The 25,430-nt window shown below is 44.3% G+C and overlaps 1 protein-coding gene across 2 annotated transcripts in view; it reads left to right on the top strand.

Moving 5' to 3' along the window:
* Positions 1-4,013: 4,013 nt before the first annotated feature.
* tnrc18 (trinucleotide repeat containing 18) overlaps positions 4,014-25,430 on the top strand; it is a 43,868-nt gene continuing 22,451 nt past the window's right edge. For both annotated transcript variants that reach the window (XM_046416655.1, XM_046416654.1), the window contains exons 1-7: positions 4,014-4,215; positions 5,891-6,231; positions 16,505-16,645; positions 19,743-19,847; positions 20,224-22,068; positions 24,367-24,454; positions 24,571-24,800. In XM_046416655.1, the coding sequence (XP_046272611.1) occupies positions 6,027-6,231; positions 16,505-16,645; positions 19,743-19,847; positions 20,224-22,068; positions 24,367-24,454; positions 24,571-24,800 (2,614 nt within the window). In that variant the 5' untranslated portion in view covers positions 4,014-4,215; positions 5,891-6,026. The remainder of the gene's footprint in view (positions 4,216-5,890; positions 6,232-16,504; positions 16,646-19,742; positions 19,848-20,223; positions 22,069-24,366; positions 24,455-24,570; positions 24,801-25,430) is intronic.

Raw genomic sequence — 25,430 nt, 5'->3', positions numbered from 1 at the left:
ATTTTTCTCAAGAAAAATCCCTCGATTTCTTAGAGCTCTAACCGCAACGACTCAAGCACAGGGACCAGCACCAAAAATACACACCCTGTGCAATGCAGGCTTGCTCCAGTACCCTGCATGCCCCCACCCCCCACCCCACAGCTTGGTTTAAAGCAGTGGCAGATGGGAATCACTTTGTTATGATTTCCGTGCTTGTCCTCGCCCTGGTAAAAATTTTCCAGAAATAAACTTGTTTATTTTGATGTGATTATAACAAAATTCAAACCACAGCCTTTTGGCTGTGTTTTAATGGTTTGCTTGACATGGACAACACACATCAATTTATGTGCATAAAGTAGATGTGAATTTTAGCTGCAGGCTTTTATCTTGGTTGTGATCGAAAAGCATGCATGCACAGTTCAACCTGCAGTCACCCACATGCAGCTCACTTTAAATGCTGAAGCCAAAAATGAACACTGTCATCCGATTACAAACACCCTGAAAAGTGAATACATGTGTGAGCCAACAAAAATCGATGTTTCCTTTATGCATTAATTTCATCCTACTATCAGTTGCATGACTGTCAGGGTGGTGTGCATGTTTGTCCTCCAGGAGAAATCTCCTCCACCCTCCTCCCCCACCCGCGAGTGGTCTGCCATAAAACCCTGCAAGGCACCATCAGATGATTGGCAGGTACCCCATGAGAGCTGTATGTGCATGTGTGAGTGCTTCAAGGAGGGGTTTGGTGTGTGTGGTGATGTCAGTCAACACAGGCTCAAGTGCATGTTTATTGCGTATGTGTTTGTCTCTGTGTGGATGTTTGTTTCATTCCATCGGGAAACATGACACTGCAATTAGCTCTCTTCACATTCATGTTGGGGACTGGTCTTGCTGCAGTGCAGTAGCAGCAATAACAATACAGTAGTTGTGTAGAGCATGAGACAGGTATGATGAATGATTCAGCCCTGTGGGCATACAGGCCTTCTGTGTGAGAGTGTGAGAGCAGATCGGGAGGGGTTGCACAAAATATCTGGAATGCCATTTACTCCTACTTCTCCTTTTCCCATTTAAGGAATACTGCAGAAAATATGTTTAATTGGGAACATGGCCATAGTCCAGGTTTTAATAGCAACTGCCCAGCCCAAAGTTTATGTGCAAACCAAAATGCTGTTGTCAAACAGTGGGCGCTTATGCAGGAGATATCTTTCTGTATTTATTTATGTATGTATGTATGTATTTCTTTTCCAGAGAGTGAATCCCCAGCTGAATTAATCAATGCTGTCCCTTTGCTCTGTCCCCTGTGGGTTAATACAGGCACACACCCGGGGAAAATCAGATAGTCTGGCCGCCAAATCAAATCATTTCCCTGATCCTTCAACTGATAGGACGGAATTAACCCAAACCCAAACAATGATATTTGCACAGCCACGTGGCTAGAGGTTGATCTGAGATATGGTGTTCGGGCAAAGATAAGAGGCAAACAACTAGGGGAAGGAAGGAAAACACAACTAGCCTTAAACAAGAGTCAGGGATAACAGATGTTCTCATTCTGTAATCTTTGGTCCGCAGAATAAAAACAATGTTGGGGGGAAAAAAATTGCTGTGGTCCTATATTGACTCAGCAGTGCTTTAGGCTATAAATCATGGTTTTCAGTACTTTTCCACTGCAGCCCTACATAGAGGGAAGGCTTGGAGCTTTAAGTTGGACCATCCTCAAAGAGCCCAGTTGGTGTATAGGCTATAAAAAATCATAATCTACCAAATGGTCCCATCTGCTCCTGCATTACGGCATCACGGGATAGCCTAACCTAGAAATAAACAGATATTAGATGTCTATGTTATTACCATCAAATGAAGTTGAGAGCAGCACACAAACACGCGGGTTTGGGCTGTTTTTTCTTCAGCAGCGTGCAACGAAGAATTCTGAATCAGTCTTTATTGGGTTATTGCATTTTATGGATATGAAATACGATTTCGCGCCTTATTTTTTATTTATTTGTTTGTTTGTTTTTTAATGGATCGAATCTATGCTTTGCAAAACAATATGAATACCACCACAATGCCCCACAAACCACACAGCAGGCAAACCCACCTCAAAGCTGAGATAACCCAATGAACGCCGCTGCTTTTGACAAGACAAACAACAACGAGAAGATGAAACCTGCCTCCTGCTCGCAGAGTGAAAACACGACAACAATGGGGCCTAATCTAAAGTCATTGTCTGAATTCCCAGTCGGAGCGATTTGGAGAACAAAGGCCGGCTTGGTCCCCCTGGACGGCATGGGACAGCACGTCACTCTGATCTCCACCTGGTAATTCCCTCCGTGGGTCCGGTCAGGGGTGACAGGCTCTGCTAGGTGACAGGTTTTCGGGGTGAGGACTGTTGCTGAGCGGCCTCTTCTTTTTGCTTTCTTGGTGGTGCGGTTCGTTGCCCAAATGGGTGAATAACCACGTGTAACCACCGCGGGTGTTGCGATCACACCAGAACAACCGACAAACCACTGAGCGGGTCAGTTTCTCTGCAGCTGGTGTTAGCGTATGTCCGTAGCTTTTCCTCGGGCGGACCTCCGCAGTACTCTCTCCTCTCCTTCCGCGGTTTGGTCTCTGTTGTAGCGCCTACTTTCCCTAGCGGAGGGGTCGCCTTGAAACCGACAACCTGTGAGGAGGAGGGGCAGGAGCAGTGGAGAGGGGCTGACATGGGCAGCTTGAAACCGCCTTAGATTTTTTAATCAACATTTTTTGCAACTATGTAACGCGGAGCGGCTACCTCAAAGGAAAATTACAGCTAATGAAAATAAAATCCGAGAGTCCAACAGTAATGTACACTGCATCATGTGAGGGGGGTTTTAGAGCCCTTGTTCACGCTAAAGGGCGATTACCCCCCGTATGGATTTAAGCATAGCTCTAAGTGAATACGCCACATTTACACCTTTTCAATGCGTCCCCTCGACGTAGACTATTCGACATCCAGGGTCGCTTCACCTAATCAGCTTGTTTTGTTCATTTCCATACCGAAAGTTTTGTATTATTTTCTACAAATGGTGAGGGGAATGGTGACATCTGCCTGCAGACTCACTATGGTGCTGAGCGGTGGCCCACAACTGAAGGGCCCAACAATATATTACAATTGCATTTGATGGAATAAAGATGTGGATAGGGAAGCCTACAAGGCCCTCTCATCCCTAGCCGTAAAGTATATTGTTGTTGTACATGAAGTGCTAAAAAACTTATATAATCTATTGTAGTTCCACTGAGTTTTTCTCAGCCTTCACGGTGACTTCTGCAAGGAGAGCTTGGTCACTTGTCAGGGATAAACTTTGTACTAATCTATGTTTTTCAAAAATTTTGCACTCTTTTTCTTTTTTCTGCAACCACATATCCACAATGAGACGCCTATGATTTGTCTTGGGTGTGCCAACGAGGGAAGCAGCACCCAAACTGTGGTCACCTTAAATGAATTTCAATAAATCAATTAAGTCAAAATACATTGTGGCATGGTAATGGCTATCTCAAGTTTTGATTTAAATGTTTGAGTTCATTCATTCAGTCGCATCCCTCCCACTTGCATTCCTTCCTCGGTCTCGGTGTGTAATGGAAAAAATAATTAACTAACTAAGGTAATTAACTGCTGTTTCCTAGTAAGAAAAGTCAACTCGAGCCCACACTTCATTAAAAACGAGTGCAATGTCTTTAATGGTAACAACGCCCCCTTTACTTTCCGCTTCCCAATCTTCGAGCGCCTACTATAACCGGCGTGGACATGGGTGGAAGGGGGGGGGGGGTCGCCTTGAAACTGGCCCCCACCTCCATAGTCCCTACTAAAAACAGAAACCCACTGCTTGTTTTGATCACTCAGTCTTGAAGGGAGAGGGGACCTTGAAACGGCTCAACCTCCTTGCTCCATAATTGGTTTTAGTGCTGGCGAGCGGCCAGTGTTTTTTTTTAACGCTGGGGACTTTGATTGACACTTCATACAGCCAATCACATAGTACCTATGTAAAACGTAAGGGGCTGGGATGGGGTTGGGTGGTAGCAGGAGGATGGGCGGGGTTTGCAAAACAATACTGTGTTTCATTGCTGAGGAGCTTACGGACGCGTCAGGGGCTGCCCCCCCAAGTTATCCCCCAGTTTATCTTCGGACGAGCCTGTAATGGACTACTGCAGTTCTCCTAGCCTGGTCGGATTTTGAGAAACGTTTGCATTTTAGCTCCTTTCCTTCAGATATTCCTCATTCAAGTAAGCGATGGGCATGTTTTTTTTCTTGTTTGTTTTTTTTTTTCCTTCCAGCTTAAGTGTCAGAGTTTCGGTGTTATGAAATATAGTTTGGGTTCTAAATGTGAGCGAAAAGGGCGCGGAGGTTATTGCGTGCGACATTTTGGATTTTTTAGGGGCTGTTTACGGTATGAAAAAGCCACTTTGGGGACGTTTCCGCCGAGAAAGTTTTGTGTGTCGTTAATGGAACCGTGAAAAGTTTGAAACGTGGCTGAAATGCCGTGCTACTCCGCTGCGGTGCCGCATGGATCACCGTTGGAAAAGCATACGCTCGTACCCACCTTCCCCAGTCCATTTCAGAGGACTTAGAGGCAACATTTGTGTCTGGTGGATTTTTCTGAAGTAAAAAGGGTTTATTGTGATTTCTGAACGAGCCATTCTTCAGATCCCGCCCGCCTGGATATCACGAGTCTTTGCTGTAATGTGTTTGCTTACAGCCTTTGAAGGTTAACTCGACTTTCGTCTTGTTTTTTTAAAAATACAACCTAGTGTTTAATCGTTTTAATTTTCGGATAGTGTGTTTTTAAAAAGAGGGAAATAAAAGGTCGGATTCCACAAGACACAATATTTTATCTCCCCGTCTACGGATAAAGTCGCATTTGCTTGTTGTTCGCGTTGAAGTAGCCTAACTTTTATTCTATTTGTGTTTTTATTTAATATCACATACATAAGCCTGTGTCTGCGAAGATTTTGTTGTATCATCTGTTTCCTGAAATGATTAAAATCGCCCTTTTAACAGATTAAAGGCGCATTGCTCGGATCGATACCGATTAAACTGCATTAAATATCCGCCTATTTACGGTGTGAAACACAGTATTATATTTTAATAGTAGTTCAAACTTTGCTCCAGATGGTAAACGATCGCCAAGGTGCATATCAAGTGAGGTTTTAGGTTTAAACAGCGGACTAAGTGTTTACGGGTTGGGTTTTGATTTCTTTCCCTGGGCAGCACCCATGTCCAATTGCGAAGTAACCCTCACTAAATTCACGTCTATGGGCAACAAAACACCGCTAACCCCGCTGATGAATGATGCATGCTTTTGCAACCTTATTTATTTTTAACCCGTTTGAAATTTATATTTGATGCGCTTCCAGTATTTGGTGTATTGGTTTACAGAGCGGCTCGGCCCATAGCCTACATTGCTGCTTTACGGTTTAAGAACAGCTGGGTAATCGGAAAAGGTGGAATAGGTTATTAGAATTTGACGGTATGCGTTTGCTTCGCGGGATCGCGGGGTGTTTTCATGGCCGGGGCAGAGCAGCTGGCCGCCCCTCTCCTGGTTGTGTTTCCCTGGGAAGCGGAGCCCCGGAGCGGCTGCCTGCTGCTCGGTGATCAGTGGGGGTGGAGTGCTGCTAGTCTCAAACATTAGATCATAATATTGTTGCATGTAAGTTAAAACTGCATTTAAACCGCCAGTTAGGGTACAACAGGAGCAACTCGAATGATATTTCTGTCGACCAGCTAATATTTTGCATTTAGTTTTTGAAGTGGTTTTCCAAACTGCGTCATTGCACGTATGGACCGCCTGTTCACTGGAAAGAGGAGAAATCCGAAAACTACCACTTCCCAACAGTTTGCTCAGTCCGCCCTGAGATTGTGCCCTTTATCAAGCGATTTTCTTCTTGTTGTATCTTATAGGTCAGCAGGATGACTGATAAGGAGCCAGAATCGCCTGGAAAACTAAAGGCATTATTATAGCCAGAATTGGCTTTTTCGGAACAGGGGGCCTATCCGAACGGACAATTTCTTTTCACAACTTTCCTCTCGGTGGATAATGGATGGCAGAGATTTTGGACCTCCCCGATCCGTCCACGTACCACCTCCGTTGTTGGCGGGGCTTACAATGGAGTCTCACCGACTCGGAGCAGCCGCAGCCGGGAGGATCCCTCCCTCGCCCGGTCACTTGGGCGCGAATCATCCGCCGCCTCTCCACTCTGGAAAATTCTTGCCATCGGCCATTAACCTACATCCACACCACAGTAAGTATATGATGTTAGACTGCATAATGTTGTAATGTGACTGCCCCACGGGCACAACACGTAAATTATCAAATATTAACTTGAAATTACGCTGCGCAAAAATGCGCACACTTTGTGCCTGCCAGTGGCAGCATGTGCGGTCATCACTTGGATGTCGCTACGATGTTCTGGGGAAAATAAACCCAGATGTAGATTTCATAAGGAGCAACGGCTGTTGTAAATGGTGACAAGTTTCCGATGTGAAAGTATGGGATCGTGTTAAGGATTCCCAGCCTTCGCGATGGGCAATGCATTTGCGGAAAATTACTTGGCAGTTCGCAACACACACAGCGGCGGGTGTTGTTGCAGCAGTATGCAGGTCAGGGTGCAGTGATCTTGGATTGCATGTGGACCATTACACCGTCACTGCTGCGAGAGCAGATGCAGTTCGTGTGTGCATGTGTGTGTTTGGGAAAAGTCGAGGTAGTTAAGTTGTGACCAAAAGGGGATGACAGACCACTTCTTACCCAGCTGCGGGAATTTGCTGGAGTGTTTGCGTGAGTGAAGAATGGTCATAGTTCAGTTTCCAGCACTCAGAGTAAAAGCCACTCTCCTGGAACATTTTGGCAAACGGCTGATGCTGCATTTTTCTTGCGTTTGTATCATTTCTGTTGCACATCCCCTGCTGCATGAAATACGTTGGGACTCTGTGTGAGGAAGAGGAGTGCGCGCACTTAAATTAACACACGATGGGTGGAAATTGGATGTGGATTTGGGCATTAAGTAGATGTGTTGTGAGCAAGGCAGAGATTCCTTACAGTGAACCCCCCCCCCCTTGTTTGTTTACATCACGGAGTGGTTTGTGCTTTTGCTCCTGTATTGCCAAATCAAGTAGATCATTTACAGTGTGTTATTCCCCACTAAGATGGTGATTTTTTTTCTTTTACTTTCACTGTCTGCACAGTGATCTCTGTTCCTGCTATTAGTAATGGGTGTCCTAAAATAACATTGTGCAAAAGAATAACATAGCATTATCTTTGCATACACTTTTGTGGTCAGTCAAAGGGAAAGTCAGAGTGCTGTCATTTAGGTTGAAACCATATGTTGTGTGTGTGTTGGGAAATATGGGTCTGCTGTGTCTTTTGGAGAACGGAAAGTCTGACAAACGATCTCATCGAGTTACTTGCACCCCCTTGAATGTAGCTGCAGAAGGAGATGCAGTTCCTCTGGTTTCTTTTCATAGGTAAACCCCAGAGATAATAATATTCCAGTTTAGCTGTGTTTCCCCCTTCCTTATTGCTAAGCATGGGTTCAATGCAGCACTTGTCATTTGGAGCACAAGGTACTAGAGGTCTAGTAAAGTGAGGCAGTGCTCCCAGGGCAGGTCTCTGATGAAGCGTTAATTTGACATGCCAGCAGAGCCCACACACTCCACTCACACACGCACATGAAAAGCTGTCAGAGACGAAATCAACTCACAGCAGGGAGTGTGAGGATGATTGATGGGTGTATCGCGGCAAAGAGATGTGCCAGGGCGCAGTTCATTGCAGCAGTTGAACTGATTTTGCGGATCGAGAATAACAGGGAAATGTTTTCAGGTGAAATGATCAAATGGGTACATTTACTGTAAACCGTGCAAATGTTATTTCAATGTAAAATGTGCCTTTTGTAACAGCAGTAGTGTGTTGCATTTGGAATGTCGTCCCTGCGGTTCTGACATGAGCTGAAAGCGCTTGCAGTGTGTGTGTGTGCATGCATGCGCACTGAAAAGCCTGTGTGGAACAACTTTGTGTATGTGTTGGGGGGATTAAACACTCGTTTAAAACGGGATACATTTTATTCTGCCCACACACTGACCTTCTCGCTCTCTGACTCTCATCTCCCCTACGCACACTCTAAGCCTCCACCCACAAAACACACCACTGTACGATGCAGGTCGTTTAGCTTTATGGCACTCCTCGATATCAAATCCCCACTTATCACTTTAACCAAACTCAACTGAGATCTCAGTCCCTTGCTCTTAATAACACCACACAGCTCCTGTTACATGATAATTACCCGGCAATTGCAAGTGTTCATAATGTTCCTGTTTAATTGCGATAAACAGCGTGAATCCGGCGCTCAAGGACCCAGTGTGCAATCAATGGAGCCAAGGTCGCACCAGTACTGTTTTTGTTTACATGTTTCATGGAATTCAAGACATTTCTTTTGCACTGTTGTTTTTGGCTGACCTCATGATAGTAGAGTTGACAGTTTATAGATGCCAAACACACCCTTATTTCCCAGGAGTCTCCCACGTTTTAGTTCAGTTATAATAGGATTTCCACCTGACTTAATGGAGTAGAGTGTCTCCATTATGTTCGCAAGTCAAGGTTGGCAGATGTGTGCAAGTGTGAGAGGCAGCTTGACATTTGCTTTAGCCACATTGTCGAGCTGCAAATAGTTTATTTATGCTCTGTTTACCCTGCTCCAAAAAGGGGCCCTTTGTGTAGACATAGTTTTCCATAATTAAATCCTGCTTTCTAAGCCATGATACCTGTTTTTATTCAATCACATAGGTCACATCTACCTCAGCACAATCAGTTCTTATATTATAGTTCCTGTTTATAGATGTAAAATGGCTGTAAATGGTCCTCTATCACCAGATTGAGGCCATCTGTCCTCTTCCCTCCCTCCTTGCATCTGAAAGCAGCAGAGGTAGGACCTGCTGGAGTGTGACTGCACTGAGGAGGCCAGAGAGACTCTTCTGTTATTCTGTCATTGTTGGGGGATGTGGCTGCAGAGTATTTATTATGAGAGCTGCTTATCAAGAATCGAGATTGAGGATGTGGTTGTGCAGGTAAAGTCAGTGATTTTGTGTTTTTTGACAAGTGCTCTAATTTGCTCTGCATTTCTCAGAGATCACTTGACAGTCACACAGTGTGTGACATCTGTTTTCTTGAATTTCGACCCATTGATTACTCAAACAAACAAAATTGCTCTGGGAATCGTAAAGCACATCGCCTCTTATGCACCAGCGGGTGTTGAGTGCGGTAGAAGCAATCCTGAGTTGAGTGAAGGTTGAATCACTGTTGTGTTATACCAATTGGCCATTGCTGTAGATGATAAAACAACTGTATGGAACGACCTGACAGTAGCACAGTATGGAGCAAATGTTTAATGAGGTGAAAATGTTGTGGAGGGCGGCATCCCTCAGATAACACATCTGAACCAGCAACTTTTCTGCTCTTTTGTCTCTCTCGCACACATGCTCACACAGTGATTTTCAGCATTCACTAGGGAGTATTGGAAGATAGGTGTGAGACACAGAGGCAAATGTAGGTGTTGTTGCGAGCATAGAGAAGGGAAGTCAACAGGGGATGAAAAAGGCTCAAGACAAATGGAAAAGGAGAACTAAATGGGTGCAATCCCTAAGGTGGAAAGCTGTGTTTTGTTTTTTAAGGGATAAGAGCTGAGGTTGTTGTTTGTGTGTGACAGGGAAACGATGTAGATGAGAGGATTGAGGTCTTGTGTATGGGAATGGGAGCATGTGATTGTGCTTAGTGCAGTTAGAGCTGGGTTTTCCCCTTGGGACTCTCTGCAGAGGGAAAGGAAGAGATTTATCCAGACCACAACACATTCAAACACGGATAGATAAATGTAGTAGCCCTTCAATTGTTCTCTCTTTCAGTCCCCCCTCACACACACACACACACACACACACACACAGACGCAGGAGTATAAGTATAATTCATGCAGCTTACAGCCAGGCCAGGGTTGTCTGCCCAATATCAATTTGTCTTGCACACCCCACTTGGTTAGTATGTGTGTTTCTGTAAAAATTTATGTGGTGAGTGTGTTTATATGTATTCAAACACAGACCCCTAAGTGTGTGTGTGTGTGTGTGTGTGTGTGTGAGAGAGAGAGAGAGAGAGAGTGAGAAGATGTGGCTTGGACACATCCCCTCTCTGATTAATTGAATCCTTCAGTAGAGAAAACAGGCTCCTTAAGAGAAAGCACACAGCACTGCTGCCCTGCTACAATAAACCTGTCAAAGGCAGACAAACGACATGAAGACACACACACGCACACACGTATGACACGCACACACACACACAGCTGTCAAACATAAGAGTGATAGGTGTGTGTGTGAGAGAGAGAGAGAGAGAATGAGCATGTTGTGGCATGTCGAAATACCCAAAGCATTAGCTAAGTCGTTCGCTTTTCCAGAACCCTCCCTGTAACTCAAACAACACACAAAGGTCACACACTGCGTTATGTCTGTCTCTTTGGCTGCAGGTTGAGTCTCTACGTGTCCCATTACATAAGTTTCATAATACTCCTCCAGGCACACACAGTTAAAACTTAGAATTATGTAGTGAAACATAAGTGGAGAAGTCAAATTTTGAGTGTTTCTTGACTATGTGCTTCAGCCAGTTGAGCCACCAAGACGACCTGCATATTTGACTGTGACACCTGATGTTTATTTTTAAAGCAGCCAAAAAATTGACTGATAAACTGTTCTCATGCAAAATTGAGTGAACAGCATGCACACACTGTGTCCTTTTTGTGGTTTTTACCCTGCACCATCACCAGGAACAGTCTTAATTAATCTGTTACTCAGAAATATCCTGATAACATTCATCACATATTTGTTTTTAAAAAAGATGAGATCATTTCCTGTCCATAGGCATCTCAGTGGTTTTGTGTGTATGCCAGTTTTTAGTTTAAAAATTTACAACAAAAGTCCGACCCACCCTGTTTCGTGGGCATAGATGTAGTTATCACTTGTTCTTGAATGTATCTGCTGGTGTGTGTTTCATTGCATCTGTGTTACCATGCAACTGTGCATGCCGTTCGGTCTGGGCTGTGTGTGTGACACTACATGATTGTGTGTCTGTCTGTGCCTGTTGCAAGCGTGTTTCCATTTGCTAGTATGGAGGAATGTGTCAAAAATAACACCTGCCGTCTTCACAAGAGATTTCTGAGTGCACCAGCATGGCATAGCGAGGCTTTAACACACACACACACACACATACTGGACACGAGGTGTATTTCTATCCAAACCATCAGTGCAACTTGTGTATGAAGTTTCCAGGAATTGCAAGAAATAGCTGTGTATTTTCTATCATTTGGTAAAGCTGAATAAATTAGGCCTCTATGTGCTCTTGTCTCATCTGGGTTTTTATTGTTATGGCTGACTTTCATTTAGTTGCCTCAGTTTCAGGGTTTTAGTGTTGCACATGGCAGTTTATCATTGACTTTGTTGTAATGCAGTTATTTTCTGATATTTCCTGAAAAAAATCTATGAGTGACCTATATATATGTACATCTATGGAACCTCTCAGCTTGGATGCAATACTTAAACAAATCTGTTATTTCCAGGAGAATTCTTTCCATGTCTGTCAATTGGTGGGAGTGTAGTGACAAGATATGCTTTGGGCACAGGAAGTAGTTTATCATCTACATTTTTTGATTTGATTTCCTTTTTACATTTATCTTGCAATCTCTTTATCAGCAAACAGTAACACTCAGTAGAGACATATTGGGGATTAACACGCTGGATTAGGGCCGAGTTTTGTGGCATATCGTGAACTTGTCACAGAGCAGCGAAACTGTTTTTGTTCAGCTTGAAACAAAAGAACAGTTTCTTTTAAACACTTCAGAACACAGGAAAAACAGATGTGTACATTTTGAAATCTTTAACCAACAGCACGCACTTTAATCCACAAGACAGGTACATGTTGCCAGATATGTATGCAAATCCCGTACATCCCTAGCCTGTGTGTGTGAGTCTTTTAGTGCTTCCCAGTCGTGATTAATGGTTACCAGTGTCGGTGTGTCTGTTAGCTCTGGGAGAGACAGATATCGCAGCAGAGTCTCACTGAGTTTTCTTTTTTTCTAGCAGTGAATAAAACCAGAGATCAATAGAGATTTCCCCCCCAGCTAACCCTGCTCTGAGTACCACTGATGGATAACAGATGGGTTCACAGAGTGTGTGTGTTTGTGGTGTGTGTTTGTGTCAGAGATTTTTTTCGCTCGTATTTTTGTGCTTTTCCAGAATTGTTGTTTTTGGATTCTGTCCTCTTTCAAGTTCATCTCAGATCGATTTACGATATCAAGACTCTTGTTCTTGAGTTTGATTTCACTGATTTTCACTGTGTGTGTGTGGGTGTGTGTGTTTGTGCCTGTGTCAGATTTGCAGCAGCGTCTCTATCAGAATTGATCTTCAGCAGGCCTTCTCCCCTCTGATATGGAGATGCACTCCTTATGAGCATCTGAAAATGGAGGCTTAGACTGTGTTGGGGAGTCAGAGAGCGTGTTTCTTGGCAACTTGCTTATCCCAATATGGCAAACTAACTGTCTTGTGAAGTGGGAGCCAAAGTGTGTGTTTGTGTGTGTGAGGGGTGGGAAAGTGGGATGGTGTTGTGAAGGGAGTGAGGGGAAGGAAGGAAAGGGCTGAGGGGGGGAGGAGGGTAATGAAAGAGTAATTTCAAAACATTTAAAGAAACATTTCCCCCCTCAGCTACCATTTGGATGTTGTTTCTGGAACAAGGAGTGCAAATGTTTTCCCCTCCTACTACGCCTCCCTATTTTTCCTCTCTCGGACTGTTCGGGAAGGGGAAGAGGGAATTTGGGATTGGTTTTTTATTTATTTTTTTTTTTTCCCAGATCACTGGCATGAAGCTTAACTGTGGACTTTAGGTCTGTCTGTCTTTGTGTGTGTGTGTGTGTGTGTATTCTGCGCACATGGTTTAAAGGGCCTGTAGGCGGCTGTGATTCTGAGATTGATCCATACTCTAGTGGGGCATCTGTGCCTCTCGACGTGAGTGTAAGTGTGTGTGTGTGTGTGTGTTAGGAAGACCCTGGTGTTTGGCCTGAAGAAATGGAAACTGCTGACATGCTACCAGCACCTTGACATCCTTGACAGGTGCTGGTGGTGAATGAATTCTCTTTGTGTATTTGTTGAGGGGGTATGTGTGCATTTTGTTTCTCATACCCAAAACACACCAGGTAACAATTACAAAGTGGATTGTAGGTGAGGATTATCTGTTAAAACAACAGTGCTGGCATGTATCCTGATGCACACTAGAGTGAATGGTGGACAAAGGTTTCTCAGCATTTTTAGTAGTTGTGCCACTAAATGTCTGTGTGGTCTGTCTGAGCTATTGCTGTACTTAGCTTGCTAAATTACAGTTAATTGTGTCAGTCATGTATGTCAGCTTTTCATGAGCTAAGTTGGATTTAATGAAGTTAAAGCCAGTTGTTATACTGTTTATAGTGGCATTTTTCAGCAGTAGCTATTCACTGTATTTACACTCAGTTTACCTGTCTGCAGCAGTTACTACTGTTGGTCCGACGTTCTTGGAATTCAAATTGCCTTCACCTGCAAACGATGCAACACATAATTCGGCGTTACCGTGTGTAATTCTGTCTTTGCTATCAGCCTCTCTCCCAGCGCTGTGTCAGAGCTGCATTAAGTTGTTGCTATTGCAAACGCAACATCTCCTGACATTTGTTTTATCACCTCATCAGTTGTAAAGTTTTCTGGGAGTAAAGGAACAGGAAGGAGCCGCCACAGTGAGCTGTTGTGTGCAAACTGCTCGCACTGTGTTGCATGAATTCAGATTGTTGTTGCTTTTGACTTGATGGAAAAAGACCACTTATTGCCTCACTTCTTTATTAAACAACATGAGTTTGTTTGGCTGAAAAGATAAACCAGTTTCTCTTGTGTTGTATCTCTGACAAAGCACCTGCACAGTGAGTGTTAGCTGTAGTGTAAACCACACTTATTTTTTTTATCACCTAGTAATCACAGGTGCCAACAAATCAGCCAGAAGTGAACATCAGACTTTTCTGAAAAACTGGAGAAAATTGAAAGAGAGAGAGAGAGATGTTTTCTGAGGTTTTTTTTTACCTTTTGTTTGTAATGTGAGCTTTGCAGTAAACAGGACAGCAGTAGATAGCAGTGAGACAGGTGGCTAATCATTGCTAAGTGTGTGAGTATGTCTCTGCTTTAGTGAAAATACAGGTGACTATAAGTTGTCTTTTTCGGTGGTGAGACCTCATTGCTTTGCTGCTCTTCATGGGACGAGGGGGTATGTTTTCTAGCGGAGTTAATGTACTGAGACTAACTGAAGGTTAATCACAGGCTGTGTGTACGTGTGTGGTTGGTTGGGGCATGTTTGCGTGTCTCCCAGGAATTGGCGTGATAATGTGGATTCATCTGTGCACATGTGTGTCTGTCTTAGGTGTGGGTGTACGTGTGCCTGTGTGTGTGTGTGTGTGTGTGTGTGTGTGTGTGTGTGTGTGAAGCTCCTGCAGTGTCTCTGACTCAAAGGGCATTCACTGCAATCCCACACTGAACTGTTTGCACATGTCAGTGGACATACAGCAATGCAGTGTAACCACTTCAGCCTCACACACACACACGCAAGGAAATCTGTCTGATAGGGCTGGGTATGGAAGCATCCACCTACACAATATTATTCAGAGAATAAAGGCACACTACATCACTCTTGTATGTGTCTGTGTGCACTCCTCTTGTTTGTGATTAATTGGAAAGCTGCATTTGCTATTGATTTAAAATGCTGTGTGTGTGTGTGTGTGTGTGTGTGTGTGTGTACAAGCGCTGACAGACTGCAGTTTTAATGTACTGATTTAGATGCAGGGGAAACTGAGCGAGTGCAGCATGTCTCTCAGATTCCCACAGGACTAATACAGAAACACACACTCAGTCCCTTCCCCCTCGTCCATATACAGACAGCACCCTTTCCCCTACACACATGGTTAGTTTTATCAGGGTAATGGCCGTGCAGTGCGTTCAGTAATGGGCCGGGTGGAGGCAAACCTCAGCTCAACATGAAACCTCTCTTTAGGAGGTTATGATTGGAAGAGGCCATAATGGTTCAAAGGTTCAAAGTTTACTAATGGTTATATTGCACACGTGCAGCAAAGGGAGTATAGTCTAATAAAAAAAACAATCAATAACTGCATCATGTTGATATAAAATATTTTACGATTTACTTTGTCGGTGTTGTCCTGATAGAGCTGTTTTTTTTATTGACATCAACATGCTTTGAACACCGTGTATGTCTGCACACGCTGCTGTTTGCACCATGCGGTTATTTGGGCTGGTGGTGGTCAGTTTTCTTATTTTAAAGTCAGGTGTCTACATTGTCAGGGTCACAATACCTTTGGCTGGTAATGCCTTTTATCATAATGAAGAATTTGTGATCCAACCCTGACACGATGGAGGAATGTTGGCTCAAAAGCATGAACCTAAATAAATAGAAAAATTGACATCAGTGGTGTTTCTCACATACAGTGTGTCCCAGCATGGCACGACTGTTTCCTGCCCTTTGAGAATCAAGTGTATAATGACCCTATGACCTGGTATTGTATATCTCTATAAACAAAAGTGAGGATTTTTTTCTCCCTTAAGTTTGGGACTGTATTCTGCCTGGTTCTGTATCAGTAGTTAAGCCCTGACGTATGAGCACATGATTTCATTTCACTTTATTTTGCTAAAGACAGCTTTCTAAAAGTGGAAAACATTATATTTAAGTCCACTAGAAAGGACACTTGATATTAAACCATTCTTTTGTTATAAAGAGGCATTTAAAGGTCTTGTTGGGAATGCAGTTTGTATACGGTATTTAAAAGCAAAGAGATTTGTTTTTTTGTTTGTAATGCACACAAGATTCTTGCAAGTGCTTTTGGAGGAAATTATTTTTTATTTTGACAAATACTTCAGAGGCAACCAAATTCTGTACTGGGAGCTCCAAGATAAATGCACTACACAGCAACACATCTGATCTGTAAAGAGAGTGAAAGTGCCAATCTGATACAACTGTACACAACTCCCTGAATGCCCGTCCAATAACTGCTACCTAGAAGGGAGTGTGCCCTCATGACAGCCCCTCATGGTTCACTCCGGGCTATGGATGATTGTGGTTTTGAGTTGGTGGTTACATTAACTGTCCTTTTCTTCTGTGTGCAGTCTGTCTGTGGTCTGTACTGGGGAAACAGAGTGCACGGTAGCCCAGTAATAATGTGATTACAGCAGACTGCTTCAGCATAGAACCATCAGCGTGTATTGATCATGCACCTCCCCCCCCCCCCCCCCCCCCCACACTCACACTCACACTCACACTCACACTCACACACACACACACACACACATACACATACACATACACATACACATAGAGAGAAAAGTGACAGCTTGTATAGTATAAATCGGTTGTCTTTGTTGTTTTACTTTGGATCTTCTGGTTATGAGGGTGACTGACAGCCTTCGTTCTTCTTCTAGGTGATGCCTTCCCAGCAGGCTCCAGTCCCTTCCTGTCAGGTTATTCAGGCCCCTCCCCCCTGACATCTGACCCTGCCTACAGATCGACCAATCCCAGCAGTCTGCAGATGGCTCAGCTCTGGGCATCACATGCTCATGAAGGTACATCACCATTCACCTCAACAAACATTTGCATTTCTCTCTCTTTTTTGTGTGTCTCCTCTTTTTCTGTCTGGCACATAATTCAAATTCTGAAAGACACAGGTGACATCGTATTCTCATGGCATTTGTCATGATGAGCTTCTGTCCAAAGCCCAAGAGGCATGTTCCTCTCCTCATTGCTTACACCAGTGGGAACCTGTTCCATTTCTGTCTCTCTGCTGGTAACTGTGCTCCTGGCTCTGTCCTATATGTGTCTCGTTACCTCTGTCCTCCACCTGTCTCTTACTTTCGCCTGTCATAGGTTACTGTAATCTATCTTCCTCTCAGTTGTTCTTTTTTTTGAGCCACCCAATTTTCACTTTGTTTCTGTCTGTCCCTCTGCCTCTCTTGCCCCACTTTTCTACAACATCTCTCTCCTAACCTAGCTTAAACACAGTTTTACACACACACACACACACACACACACATATACGTGTGTGTGTTTGTTTTTGTCCTCGCCTTGGACTTTCTTCTGTAGGCCTCTTCAGTAAGTGACTGAATTTCTGTTCTCTCCACATTTCCTCCTGCCCTTTTGTGTCTCCTTATCAAATCTCGCTGCAGTAGAAGGTCAGATAGGAGGAAATCTATCCTGCAGTCCATTTTGTCAAGGTAAAGGGAGAAGGACGAATGGATTCTATTTAGGATTCATTTTAAAACTGATCGCATCACCTATGTGACACAGATCTTGTTCGGTGCTTTTCCAAACACGGCAAATCAGATTTGTGTGTGATGAGTCTTTAGATTTTGTCACGATCTTACTCTCTCTTCAGGGACGATTCAAGGTGGTGGCTCTGGCACATGATTATAGATGACAGTCTGAGCTGTAACTTTTGTTGGTTCCCTGGCAACTGCTCAAAGCCATAATACCATAAAATGGTTATAGATAAAGCAAACAAGATATAATGTGTTAAAGTAGTGACCTTTAGAGGTGCCTTCAGGTGCATTTTGTTACCTTGAGACAGAGCCAGGTTAGCTGTTTCCCTTTTTTTTCCCAGTCTTTATGCTGAGTTAAGCAAGTGCTTGTTGTTAAATGACTTGTGAATAACGTGCATGTGAAGGCAAACTGAATGGAGTGTAGGAATGGCGGACTGTGCCGCTAACAATTAAAACTGCTATACTGAGAGGTATTCACATAATGTAAATACTCTGAAAAATGAATACAGAAAAAAATCCCAAGCATGAATGGGTTTTTTTTTTGTTTTAAATTATATCAAAAACAGGGTTTGATCTTATGAAACTCTAAAGGATTATACTTCTGGAATTATACTTTAAAATAAACCAGTCGATAACTGGCCCATCTGCCCTGATTGTCAGCCTAGCCAATACACAAACTTTATATTCAGAGGAGGGTTAAAGGATGGATGGCCTTTTGACACTTGACTTAAAATTTAACCTGAATTGAGGCTGCAGTATCTGAAGCTAAAGAAGCTAAAATCTTCTGCTGGGTAAAGAAGCTGCAGAATCCACTTGCTCTGATATGAATAGAAATCTTCACGGCCTAAGAGAGAGTCTTAATACCCGGTGACTGGCTTTAATAGCAGCTAAAGTTACCAAAAGCTGGAGACGTTTCTGGGCAGCAGCTAAGAAACAGACTTTGGATATGCCTGGAATGTACATGAACCCCATATCAAAGCTGTCACAGATCAAGGTTAACTGTTAGCTGTGGTTGAAGGGAGCTTTGCAGGAAACCTATCCTGTGTGCCTTTACTCTCGTCACATCGTTCCTCTTATATTTCGGTCTTCTTGTACTTCCTCTAACCACTAACGCCTCCACCACCCGCCTCCTCTGGCTTCTCCGTTTCTGCCTCTCAAAACGGAGACGGGAGACAAACTTATACTTGGGCACTTTGAGCTGGAATGGCAGCAGCGTGTTTGATATTTCTTGGAATGGCTGGAGTGTGGGAATGGGGAATGTCTCAGCCTCTCTGGGTGGGCAGAGGCCTTTTTATTTTTTATTACATGTGGTTTAATGCACTGACACCAGCCAGCGTCAGAGTTGCAGCCAACTCAGCACTAACGCAGAAATCCAGAGCATTTCACTAGGTGCAAGGCTTTGTCTATATTAAGATCTGGTCTCTGAGAGCAGCAGCTGGCAGTCGGGCAGACTCAGGCTGACCCTGTGAACAAAACCTATCATTGCAGGGGACATAAGGTCAACTGTGACTGCCAGTGTACAAAATTGCAGTTGAAATTTAGTCCAGTGTGATTTGCATGTGCTTAGATCTGTTAACTACTCTGAATTAAAGCCGAGAGTTTACGTCAGTTAATCAGTTATTTGAATGAAGTCTTCTGTGATAATAAACTGAAAATCTTGCCATTTTGGGCTGTTGCTTTGACAAAGCGAAACATTTGGGGATCTTCAGACCAAACTGTAATCATCAGCTTCAGCCCTAACCTGAACATTCAGGGTGATGTGATCAGTCTACCTTCACTGTTACAAATGGATTGAACAAAATATTAGAACCACCTCTCAATATAAAGCAGTACAATTAAACAGCACACAGCAAAATTACAAGAAATTGGATCAATACACATAGCGGTTTCAGTTAAAAAAAATGATCGTTGTAACCCTCATGATTGGGGGATTTACGGTAGGACTGTTGTGTGTATCCAAATCAACAGTTTTCAATCAGTAACCCTGGATTGCTAGATGTTTTGATAGTTTTTTTGATAGTTTTGATAGATGTGTTGCCTTCCTCCTAATGATGCTGTACTGAAAGATAATTTTTGTTTTTGATTAACCTATTGATTCTTTACTGTTAATCATTTGGTCTTTCAACTGTGAAAAAAGTCTGAATTGTCATCCTCAGGTGTCTTTTCTTTGACCAACATTCTCAAACCCAAAAGTATTTAATTTACAATGATATAAAAAGGAAAAAACACAGGAAATCCCCAAGGTAGTAGCTACTTAATTTTATACAAGTTAACACATTGCAGCTCTAATTTTCTGTTTGGAGTTTGACAGCACGTGACTGAACTGAAGAAGAAGTGCACACATAGTCTCAGTTTTGTATAAACTACATCATGTGACGTGTACTGTACGTATGTGTGTCTTCAGGCTACCCTCCTCTGCCAAGCAGCCTGTACTCCAGCCCCTACCTGTCCCTGGGGCACCTGGATCCTCCCACGCTCTCCCAGCACCCTCTCTACGACTCACATAAAGGTCAGTCGCTGTCACCAGCAGTATTCATGGAGACAAGTGAATTTAGTGTGCATGTTCCCTCTTATCCTTTGAGGCACAAGTGGAAGTAGGTTTTGTGCTGAGCCTTTTCATTTAATGGGAAGACTTGTGGAACTGGGCCAATTTGGGTACCATTCAGATGACAGGGGGACCAGTTTTGGTCTAATAATAGGGATTGTGCTCTTCCTGGTAAGATATTCTGTAGGTTTGTCCAACTGATTTTTTTGGCAAGTCAACATTTAAATATTTATTCGGGTCACCTCTGCCTGTGTACTGCAGTATACTGTTATGTTTTGTTATCTTTATCTGTTTCAGGAGTTTATGTGTGACTCACTTGTTGTGTTTTGTGTCATTTTAGAAGGATTTTACCTGCCACCCACCTTGAGTCAGTTGCCCCTCCACCCCCCATCTGCACCTCCGAGTGCGCCATCCAGCTCAACACCGCCACAGAGGACGTCCCGGGAGGGGGGTAGGGACCGGCATTACCGGGGGGAGAGAGAGAAAGAGAGGGACAGAGAGCGGTCAAGAGAGGAGCAGAGGCCACACAGTGTGGTGGACCTGACGCAGGACGGGAAGAGTGAAGAGGACCGCAGGGCGAGGAGCAGTGATCGGGAACGAGAGAAAGAAAGGGACCGGGACATAGAGAGAGATATTTGGTCCTTCCATCCTCACCACCACCACCAGCATAAGTCACACTCTCAACCTTCAACAGCAGAGCCCAGATTCAGACCGTCACCTCCACGACCCTCCTTCCCTTCAGGTGGGGTTGGGAGCGTGGGTAGGTTTCATGGACCAGAAACAGACAGAGGGGGTCGGGATGAAGAGGGGAGCTCTCGACCCCATCAGATTCATAACGCTAACTCAAATAACTCAAACTCTCACTCAGACAAGCAAAGGAGGAATGACTCTTTGTCCATGTCGGCTGGGACCCTCCACATCTCCTACGCCCACCCTCCTGCTCTTCAGCCCTCTGCTGCTGGCCTGCCCCACCCCTCAACACCCAGAGAGCCTATCAGAGAGCAGCGAGTCAGCGCGCCGACATATGTGCCTTCTGTGGAGGTTTACGACGAGCGGACTGGACCCATCCAGATCGCTTCGCAGGCCCGTGACAACAAACACAGTGACAAACACAGAGACAGAGAAAGGGAACGAGACCGAGAGCGAGAGCGAGAGCGGGACAGAAACAGGGAGAGAGAGGCCTATAGGATTCCTGAGAGGAGCTTGATGGAGCATCCTCGACTCTGCCAGTCTGGCGATTCAGGCAATCAAAGAGAGGAAGGTTCTGTCATTTGTTCCAATGGTTCGATTGGTAAACGAGGGCAGGATACGTCTTACCCCTCTAATCAAGCAAGGTTCAGTCCAGAAACCAAGGACATCCCTAAACACTCATTCAGATTGGGCATAGAACGGGCAGCAACGGAATCTAAGTGGAACACCATTAGCCCAATAGCCAACTATGCCACAAGTCACATGGCTGCCCTGGCAGCCCAGCACGGACACACACTCTCCTCTCCCCACAGCCAGCAGACACACGCACAAATTTCCCAATCGCCTCACTCGACCCACCGGCCCAGTAACTCCACCCATAGCCATTCCCCACAAACACACCCCTCCCCACACGGACATGGGCACACAGGTGAGGAGGGGAGTCAGAGACGTTATCTGGACCCATCGGTGCTGTACCGACCTGGGGGGTCATTGGCAGGAGGGTCTGGTAGTGGGGAGCGAGTCGGGGGAACGGGTTCAGATCCCTCAGAGGTCTCAGCCATGCAGAGTCTCATTAAATACAGCGGAAACTTTGCTGCTGAGGGTCCCGGGTCTTCCAGGAATGCTACAGAAAGTCGAGGGCCCTTTGGGGGTCTAGGTAACATAGGTTCAGAAGCCGATAGAGAGAGGGCACGGGAAAAAGATAGAGAGCGGGAAAGAGAGAAGGAAAAAGAAAGAGAGAGGGAGAGAGACAGGGAAAGGGTGACAGTTGGATCAGGCCCTTCAGGGGCCTTGAGGGTGCCTCCCCAGCTGAAGAGGGAGCAGGAGCGGCCGGACAGCGCCCGCTCATTTGGCCGGGAGGGGGAGGGAGAAGTGCGCCACCCTCCCGTTGGCATTGCTGTGGCTGTGGCCCGGCAGAGAGACAGTGGGAGCACTAGTAAACAGACCAGTGGGCCTTCAGACACACAGAGAACTCTGCTGCAAACAGCTATTAAAGGTAACAGTATCTTCAAAGACAGACATCTGACAACTTACTGATCTACTGCTAAACACTGTTTTTGTGTGTGTAATAGTAAAATGTTGTTTTTCTGCATGTAGATGATATCTAAATGTGTATCCAATCTTCACACCAATCACACAAAGTCATTTATATTTTTATAGTTTCTGGCAAGTTAAATTGGGCGCTTCATTTATTGGAAACATTTTTCTAATGTATTTTCTGCTGCTTTTTACTTTCTACACTACTCTCTTCTCTCAGAATCACACTGCGGGGAACATAGATCCCCTTAGTTAAATGAACCAAGAGCAAATGATTCCTCATTTCAATTCCCATGAATAATAGAGGATTCATTTTCTTTCGAATCAAAGGCATGTTTCCTGAGCTCTGTTTGACTTTGAGGTGTTCATGCATGTAACGTGATTGGAATGATAAAATCCCCCCCAACACCAATTGCTAATTATGTCATCTATGTCATGGGTCGTAGTTTGTTGAAAGGCTTCTTTTTCCCGAATGTGTTGGTCAATCTGCGCTGCATAGCAATTTCTGCCATGTAACCCTGTATTCTTCTACGTCAAGGTCATTGAGCTACAATGAGCTATTGAGCTCTGTCTTTGTCCTTATTTCTATTTCTCTCTCTCTCTCTCTCTCTCTCTCTCTCTCTCTCTCTCTCTCTCTCTCTCTCTCTCTCTCTCTCTCTCGCCCCATCTCCATCTCTCCTTACTCTCTCTGTCCTCCCACAGTTCATCCCCTCTCTCCCTTGCTTTTTTCATTTGCTTGACTGTCTCTCCTTCCTTCCTCTCTGAGAAGGTCTCTTTGTAGCGGCACTCCCTCCTTGTCCCACTTCAGGCCCCCTGTTCTTTCTCCACTCTTTTCTTCAACTCTACCTCCCCACCCCACCTCCACCCCCTCTACATTAAACATGTCATTACAGAGTGCAGCTAAAAGCTACAAACAAGCCTTGAATTACAATAAGACCATGGGTGCGTTGCTAAGCAATGGATCAGTCTTGAGGGTGACGGACCCTGTGTGTGTGTGCGTGCATGCATGCATGCATTCGCTCGTGCGAGTGTATATGAGTAATTGTGTGTATTAGTGAAATACTGTAGGTGTTTGTGTATTGGTGTATGTGCATGCACGTGCATCCTGTTGGAGGCGTTTATTCGTTTTCTTGCTTGGGCAGAGTGGTTGGTCTAATAGCATCGTTCCCTCATGCTAAGATGAGCCCTAAATAAACCGCAGAGGCTTTACACAGAAAATACAAATGCATGGATGAACAGAGGGGTAGATGGAGGTAAGCAGGAAGGAAGAGAAGAATAAGGAGGATAGGCTGATGATAAGAGATGGACGTAGATCGATAGGTTAATATACGGGAAGAGAGAAGTATATTGGGAAGTTAAGAAGAGAAAGAGTGTGAGATGGAGGGAGGGGAGAGAGAGAGAGAGGGGCGTGCAGCACTAATCACTGGCTTTCTGATGCAGAGAGGATAGCATGTGGGACAGGCTCCCTGTAACCTTGGTAACAGTCTGAAACCTTTCCTGCAGAGCATGTCAGGGTTTGTTAAAGTCCCTTGTCCCTTTATGGCCTACACACACATATGCACACTCTTCTAGAGCAGAACTGAAGGGTTCAGCACTCTTGTATAAAACATTTCTGCTGCTCAGGGACCTTCAGTCAGTGTGGATGGGATGGAAGAAGGTTAACAGGAAAAGAGTGCAAGGAGGAGATCCTCATGTTTATTCTGGATTGCTTGGCTGAGTGCTGCTGCTTCGCTTCTGTATTTTTCCTCTCCATCTCTGCATTTCATTTCTGTTGCCGTTGGCCCTCATAGTAAGAAGGTTTAAGGCTGTGTGTGTGTGTGTGTGTGTGTGTAGTAAGGCAGCAGTAGTAGTATGTCTCCCGTGGCACTAGACTAATAACTGATAAGAGCTGACACTCAGAGAGCTGCCACTCCATTTGTGGGTGTGTGTTTGTACAGTATGTGTGCACACTCTCTTTGTGTTCAGGCTGTGGCCCAACATCATATTTTTAGCATCTCTCGTTTTGACACGCTGTGTCATGTCACCATTAGCCAATGTCACCCCGTCCTCTCTGCTGTCACCCTTTTCTTCTTCATATCTGACCAGCGTTGCTCTGAACTATCTGTCTCAACTATCTTCTTTCACAGCTTGTGTCCGTTTCTATAATGTATATCACATGTGGGATCGAGGTTCAAACATTCAAAGAGCCTCAGTGATGCAGCTACTGAACATCTTTATCTAATCTTTTTCTCCTACTCCGGATCTGAACCCGTCACAGATGAGGAGCGAGGGGAGGAGCGTGCTCGTCACCATGATGACAGACTGCTGGCCGGTCGGCTGGAGCGTGAGCAGGAGAAAGTGCTCAGGTAAGGGGGAGTGGCTTTATCCATATTAACCCAAACCTGAATGGTGTTAGATTGTAAGTTTCATTTGTTTTTTGCTCATGAAATATATTTAAAATATGTATTTTATTTGTTTCCAGAGAGTCCAAGGAGCTGGCAGAGTTTACACAGATGCACCCTGTCCCTCTTTCTAGTGGCTTGACACCCAGTATGATGACACCCAGCCTCATGACCCCCAACCTTATGGTAACGGGCGGGGCTGCTCTGGCGGGGGCAGGACGATGGCCTCCTGACCCTTCAACTCTGACCTCTCACCCCTGGATGTCCCGGCCTGGAGCCCCCCCAGTCTGGCTCTCCAGCTCACCATACAGTATGTGGACATAAATGTGACAGAAGATATTTGCTAACTGTGACAAGCACATGTTTAGATGTTTCCCAGAACTCTTGGCATTCATGGTTATACATTTTGTACATAATGGTCAGGCATGTATTTTGTGGTTTCAAGAATTTTCTCACTTATATCTGGATGAAAGTGATTAGATGCACTTGCTGAAATGATCACTCAGTTAGTTGATTATTAGAAAATTAATCGGAAGGACGAGCTATATGCGAGACATTACTAAGATCCATCCTCTCATTTATGAAGATTTGCTGCTTTTCTTTATTGTAGGTAATAGAATCCTGAAATTCTATGAGTTTTGACATTTTTTGAATGAGCAGTTAATCGATTAATTGAGAAAAAAAATGACAGACCAGATGATTGTGAAAATAATCACCCCTAATGTTCTTACTGACTTTTAGCATTAGCGTTAATGTCCTGGCAAAATGCTTTCACCTCAGCTTAACAGAAATTTTCCAAATGTAAAAGAGTTGCTCCTTGTTGGAGATGAATGACCCTCCATTTCTTTATGAGCTGCCACTTTGTATGTCTACTAAGGTAGACTGCTAAATGTGGACAGTTACAGCAGCACCCCACACAAAGCATTAGCAGCACAGTACT

Source organism: Scatophagus argus, chromosome 16 (genome assembly GCF_020382885.2).
Source record: "Scatophagus argus isolate fScaArg1 chromosome 16, fScaArg1.pri, whole genome shotgun sequence".
In the NCBI taxonomy this organism is placed as follows: Eukaryota; Metazoa; Chordata; class Actinopteri; family Scatophagidae; genus Scatophagus; species Scatophagus argus.
Note: the sequence above shows the minus strand (reverse complement) of the source record. Positions and strands in the feature narration are given on the sequence as shown.